At 39.6% G+C, this 7,048-nt stretch overlaps 1 protein-coding gene across 4 annotated transcripts in view; it reads right to left on the bottom strand.

The window, feature by feature from the left end:
• Positions 1-7,048, bottom strand: part of TRRAP (transformation/transcription domain associated protein) — a 193,842-nt gene that overhangs the window by 99,579 nt on the left and 87,215 nt on the right. For all 4 annotated transcript variants that reach the window (XM_019512890.1, XM_019512892.1, XM_019512891.1 and 1 more), the window contains one exon: positions 4,740-4,886. In XM_019512890.1, the coding sequence (XP_019368435.1) occupies positions 4,740-4,886 (147 nt within the window). The remainder of the gene's footprint in view (positions 1-4,739; positions 4,887-7,048) is intronic.

Raw genomic sequence — 7,048 nt, 5'->3', positions numbered from 1 at the left:
AAAAAAAAAAAAAAAAAAAAAAAAACAACGTTAGGGCAGATATATTAGTTAGTAGCAAACCTACCCAAAAATCTACAACACAACTCAGGCTTTCAAGTTAGAAAATTTCAATTTTCATATAGCAGGCTACATATACTAAAGCTGCAAATTATGTGATGTTATAAATATTTACTTGCATAGTGTTACTAACTGAGAAACTCATCACTCACAGCTACACCTCAAAGTCCTACCAATTTGTCCAGAAAACACTTTGGTTAATTCAGTGCCTACGGTTAGTCATTTCCAAATGCACATGCATCCTAAATCACAATGGCATCTGCTCCTGATCATTAGTGCTCTGACCACCTCCACCCCCAAAAGCCTTTGTCTAGCCAGATGATGCCAGCAAAGCACTGGATGCATTTAGCTTTTCTTGGCTCAACAAGACAATCAACCATTTCATTTCTGTGGAATTATCTTCTATTTTGGCAGCAAGTGAAGAAGAGGGCAAAGCAAAAAAAATCTATAGATTATTATTTTCCTTCACCATAATCATGCAATTCTTACACAGCAAGCACTCTGAATTTTTCCAGTAAGAAACTGCATATTATACATTCATCTGCAGGACCATATAATTCTCACATAATGAGCAAGAATGCATACAACTTGCACTCAATTTTGTAACATACTTTTTTCTTTACAACACTGTCCAAACTCATTTTCTGCTGCATCTCAATACAGCATGCAAAATTCTCAGGACATTAAAAGTGTCTAATTACTGATGAGTCAGTCCTGGATCACTGCTAATTTCCTTGGAGTGACAGCTTATCCAGATGTTACTGTACCCAAAATCTGTTTTCTTCCCCCCAGATTTCAACATTATAGAGGTTGTGGAGCAGCAGAGAAAAATGGCCCTCCCCCTGGGCTAGGCAGAAACTAGTGAGGAGATTGAGCTACCTACCTGCTTGTAAGGCAGGTGGTGAAGAGAATGCCAGAATTTTCTGAAGGGCCTAAGAATAGGGCTTATTAGCAATTTGAGAACTTTAAACTGAGAAAAGGAACACTTTAAATTAAAAAATCCTAGCAAATAAAAATTCTGCAAGCCCACTCTCTCATTCAACAAGATAATCATCATCCCCTTTTAATAAATGAGGCTGTATGATTTGGTCTACTAGAAAGGAGGAGATAAAACATTACCCACGTACTGCACGTTACTGTAGCACCATGATGCCAGTCATGACCTAGGGCCTTAGCAAACTAGACATTTTGTGGTTTACAGTATTCTACCCTAGGCACATTACAGGTCTAAGGGATAAGGACCAAATGAACCTACCCTCTCAGGGGGGAGGGGTTGGCATCTTAACTACTGGATTCTAATTGTATACGATAAACAAGATAAAAATGAGAAAGTAGAAAAATTTGCAAAGGATAGCAAATTAGAAAATTCCTTCTCTAGAGCTTAAAGGAGTTGAAATAGCAGTTCAGAGACTAGACACTTGGAATGGTTTGATCCTCTAAAAACTGTTCAAGAAAGTGGCTTTATTGCCACCACCATTGTTCTTCTAAATTCATATATTTATCTGTAAAGTGGGTGCTTAGCCCTCAGGAGCAGTACCCTGAATACTGCATGTTGGCTCCTCCCTTGCCTCCTATACAGAAGTCCCCAGTACAAGCCTCTCTTTCTTACGTTTCTTTTAGATAGATCAGGGAACCTCTTGTTTTACTGTTTCTGCTCAGCCTTTGACATCTGGCAAATCCTGTAGTCAGTAAATATATTGGCATTGGAATTACTCAAATCAACTAAAGGGGGTGGGAAGTAATCCTTACACAGGGCTGAGCATGTTCCGGTGTTTCTTTTGTACGATGCAAGTGACTTGCGTGTTGAATTACAGCTAAGCAATTCTGCCTGTTTCATGCTGTGTGGAAAATAAAACTGAATGCTGAATTAAATGGGAATTCCCACTAGTTAAGTTGTACAGTTATTTGAAGAAAATAAGTACAAATTCACTGAAGTGTCAGCTGTTTTTTAAACCAGGGGTCAGCAGTGCCTTTGCCAGGAACACCTGCAACCTTGACTCGTAAGATGTTGGTGTGCCAGGGGCAGACGGCAAGGGAACTGCAATGGGCCCGATCTTTGTTGTGGCAGCACAGCTCCAGCCCCTTCCCTGCCGTCCACCTCAAGGCACGCACGCCAAGCAAAATGCGTTCACATGCCATGCTCTGTAACCTAGCTTGTGGTATGCCAATAACACGTTACATGTCATTATGCCATACATTACATTACACATTTCACTTAAGTACACAATGCTAGTGTTCAAGCTTTAAAATTATAATCATATACGCAGTGAGAACATTAACAACCACTCAAACCAAATAATCTCAACTTATACACGCCTCTGCAAACAAAATACAGAAAAAACCATGTCATCCAACAAGTAAATTACAACCCACATTAAATTAAGTACAGAGCTGAAACACACTATTTCATTCCCATTCATTAAGACACTGAAGTGTCAAACTGCACATGTGTACACAGGTCCCTGGCAGATATTACCTTTACCGTGCATCTGTCATCTCAATTGCACGCTAAATTGTAGCTTACCACATGTTCAGGGAAGTTATGACAGGATAAAATGGAAAACCAGCCATAAAGACGTTCCATATTGAATGCAGAATATCTTTGAATGTGGCTGATTTGCATTCAAATTGAACCGTGGCACTTGTCCTGGACCCAGGGCTGCAAATACCAACAATCAGCTGATCATCAGCATCAGGAAGCCCCAAGGTCTGGGACATGGCTGTCCCATGCCAGATACCAGGGATCAAGCAGGGTGGGAACCCTTTGTCATGAAGACAGCCCTGGGTCCTGGTCAATTTAAGACCTGGGGCAGTCCCCTGTCCTGCAGTACAGGGCTTTAAATGTCCCTGGCCCCCTGTGCAAAGGGAAAGCATCAACTCCACATGCACACTAAAAGTTCCATGCTACAGCCAATGCCACAATGCAGCAGCTGGGGATCAGGCAGCTCCCAGCCTCAGCAGTGGCATGACTGGGATCTGAAGAATTTGATGCCCAATCCCTGAAACTGTGCATCCTGCCATGCACATGTAGCATGGCAGAAAGTAGAATTTTGGGGATCAGAAATAAAATTCCTTAAGTCTCAATCATATGATCATATAACCATCTGCCAGTAGCCACACAAATTTTATAGGCACATATGTAAGTTGTTTATTACACACAAACTATGTACAAAAGCAAAAACAAGTCTAGGAAAAGATTACGGTTTCAAAAACCAAATCCCACATGTAAAGCTGTCTTGGTTGGCTAGTTCTGATGTCAGGGCTCTGCAGACTTCTCCACTAACAGAAGGCTTAGCTCTAGGAATACTTTCCTTGGCTGGCATGTCATCTAGGTAGCTTGGAGTTTTTCAACAATTTCTTTCCTAAAACAAATCCCTCATTTCCAATCCTTTGTTCCAGTTGTAGCATCTGCTGCAGCTAATTTGGTTCTCTTCACAGGTCTAGTTCAAATTTAGATCTACAGCAGTTCTCTATTATTTAAGCTAACAAAGTAACTGATGGAAGTAGTATATTAGTCATCCTCCACATGGGTTAGTCACTAGCAAAAGGACAGGCCTCTATTTTATTAGCTGGCTTTCACAGCCATTTGTTCATAACAAAGGAAATGAGAAAATTAAAATGGACTATATTCCTGTTCACCTTATGAGACGTGTACTCCAAACTAAAAGTCTCTTCTGTTCCTGGCTTCTTTAACACATGCAGGTATGTCTCCTACCTGCCCCTCTTCAATTCCTTTCCTAGCTTCCCTCCAACTCCCCGCTCTCCCCCTCTTCAGGTTCTTCATCTGTCTTCTTCCCAGTCCTTCTGTTTACCAGGCCACACTGGCTTGCCTTTCACTCGCAGTCAGGCAACTACTGCTCTTTCTACCTGAACAATGGTGGTGGCAATAAAGCCACTTTCCTGAACAGTTTTTAGCGGATCAAACCATTTGTTCTGGACATCAGCAGAACTAATAAGAAGAACAAAGGAGCACAATCTCTCTGCTCAGTTCTGGGTCACACCAGCCCCAGAAGCCAAGAGAAGCACATGCAGAAGTCACACTCAGCTCCCGTCTATGGAAGCTTCAGAGGATTTATCCAAACTAACAGATCTTGACAGAGTACAAACAGATTTTCAGAGTCTTGTTTCCTTAATTTGTTTCTGTCAATTTCCCATGCAATATTTGCATTATATACTGCAGCAAGGAGCGTCTCTGAGAACAAGTTACAATTACACTAGTACTGAATACTAGCAACATTATATAAATAGTCAACATAAAAATAGTTGGTACTAATAGGAATTAATATTTAGATAATGACTAACATGCACTTACTATCTATCTCAACTGTTGACGTGAGAATTTGGGTAAAAGTCAAATACAAAGACAAGAATAATTAATCAAAAACTGTAAATTAAATTCCATTAGTTCTGGATTTTCCAGGTAATGAGTAAACTGAAGAGATGATTAAAATGGATTCACGCTTTATTTCAAATTCTCTATAGCTACATTATGTCACTAAGGAAACATGTAATTTAGAACTACAATTTGCATACTGTAAGTAAAATGAATGAATACTTGTGATACAAGCTAATTAAGAGAAGGTAAAATGCTGAAGACACCTTCAATGCTTTATTAAAGGGAAGAATTCAATTATCTCATTTTACTGAACCTTAAAACGATACAAAGCTAGAATGTAACATACCACAGTCATTAACAGCTTATCAAACCACTGCAGTTTGAGTTCTGATTTTGGCCACATGTCTGGTCGTAACGCTGTCTTCAGGAGGTTAACACAACGTCGAGAGAGCAGCTCTCCAGCAGATCCAGCAGTGTTTGAGTTGTCATTTACCTAGCAAATGATCAAAATCCAAAAATCATAACTATTTGTACCTGGGTTATTAATTTATTAAACATCATGTGTAATTATATAATTCCTCATTTCTGGAAAGGCTCAACTAAAGTAATTGCATCACCACAGTTACATGGTACTATATCTACAAGAAAGCTGGTTTTTAAGCTGTTAACCAATTACTGGAAGATTTATCAAAGGGATAACAGGTTAAAAATATTTTAAATATAAACTAATGATAAAGCTCAACAAAAGATTTCACAGTAAATAATGCGAATATATCAATCTTTTCCGTTTGCACATTGTCTATGCATAGTTTATTGTTCTTTAGCTTATTCAAATGTAAAATGATTCTGTTAGTAAAATTTACAAAAGCATTTTAAAAGTGTTTTATGAATCTAAAGGTGGAAATAGACATCAAGCTTCATATTCTTTGTGCCACCATTACAGTCTTTTACAGAGGCACAAAGTGAATGCAAATAGATGTCTATACCTTTTGTTGCACCACAGCGTGGTTGCAACAAAAGATAGTAATAATTTGTTCTGCTTTATTGTGGTGGACATCCATTTGCTTCATGGCAGCAGAACACAAGCTGCCCAGAGTTGCCTGCACTCTCCAGCCTGCTCAGCTTTCCCCACTGACCAACGCATGCCCTGATATCCTAGGGATGCATCTCATCAAATGGGAAAAGCCGGATAGGTGCTCCCAGGGCTCCATATTGCCCAGGAATTCCCTGGGTGCACAGGCCCAGGCCCCTAAAGCTCCAAGAAAATACATAGCCCATTGTCCCACAAAACCAAATGGGCAGGGCAATAGGTGGCATGTATTTTGCCCAATGAAGTGGATTAGCTGTGCCAGGACACATCCTCACACAGGTGATCTGATTCATACTGCAACACCTATTTCCACTCCAAATTCTAGTCAGAACTGACTCATGCACTTAGGATTCTTAGTTGCCATAGAACTCATTTGACTGCCAAAGGCATGTTGGCGGGATAGAGGGGGCAACTGTACTTTGGAAAATGGTGCTTTGCATAAAACTGAGAAATAATCTTTCTGCTAAAAGTTGTATGGGAGAAATTCATTGCTAATACTGCCACTCAAAGGGGTTTTGAAGATGCTTTAAACACAATATGCTTTGGTTCCCTGACTGGAGGAGGTCAGCTTTAATTAGGTATACCTGTTTTGTGAATTTAAATTATGGTCTCTATATACTCTTCAATACTTGCTTAAAATGTTCTTGTTGGCAAGTCTAGTAGCCAAAGCATGTAAACCTAGTACTAAGAAAAGTAAATACACTTAAAATCCAAAGAAAATTTATTAGAGAATACTTTCAAAATGTATCCCAGCTCTTGTCAACAAATCTCATTTCTAAACATTTACATTAAAATACATGCAGGTACTTCAAATGAGTGCTTTTGTCATTTGTGTTTTTCCTTTCCAGGACTATTTCAGACCGTTAATGAAGGGGTTGGAATGGATAATGAAATAACAAACATTGGCTAATACGCAGAAAAGCTGTTTCAAAAGTATAACTGAAGATATTTGCCTTTAAACTCGATTTTAATAGTTAATGTTAATCAAATACCATATAATCTTGAAGAGTAGTCAATACTCCTCAAATTAATATTGTTCAAATTCTCAAAGCTTGCAAGAGACTCTTTGAACCCATCACCAGGCAAATAATTATTTGCAGAAATTAGCTAAGAAATCATCACAAATAAGGAATAAATATGAGAGAACAATGATCTGGTGGATTACTCAAACTGATGCAAGCGTCATGGATTAGAAACGAAAAACAAGAACTAAAAGGAGGGCTGTGCAAAGCTTCAGTCCCCGATTCGATTCAGCGGAGATTCAGTGGCCATATCTCCAAATCCGAATCAAATCAAATCAGAGGACCCCTTAATCACTCTGAACCGATTCAGAGAGATTTGGACAGATTCGGCACTTTGGACATAGATACAGCTTTAAATGTTTTTTTCTACATACCTTTAGGTAACAGGGGTTCATGATCGCTGTAGTGCTGAAGCAGATGCAGCGTCCCACAGAAGCACGGGGTAACCCCAGGGCACTCGGCAGCAAACCCAGAAGTGGACCAGAAGCAGTTCTGGTCCACTTCTTGATCTGCAGGGAGCGTGCAGGGAGCGCACAGGGAGAC

This window comes from Gavialis gangeticus, unplaced genomic scaffold, assembly GCF_001723915.1.
Source record: "Gavialis gangeticus isolate Ggan-Ray unplaced genomic scaffold, GavGan_comp1, whole genome shotgun sequence".
Lineage (NCBI taxonomy): Eukaryota > Metazoa > Chordata > Crocodylia > Gavialidae > Gavialis > Gavialis gangeticus.
Note: the sequence above shows the minus strand (reverse complement) of the source record. Positions and strands in the feature narration are given on the sequence as shown.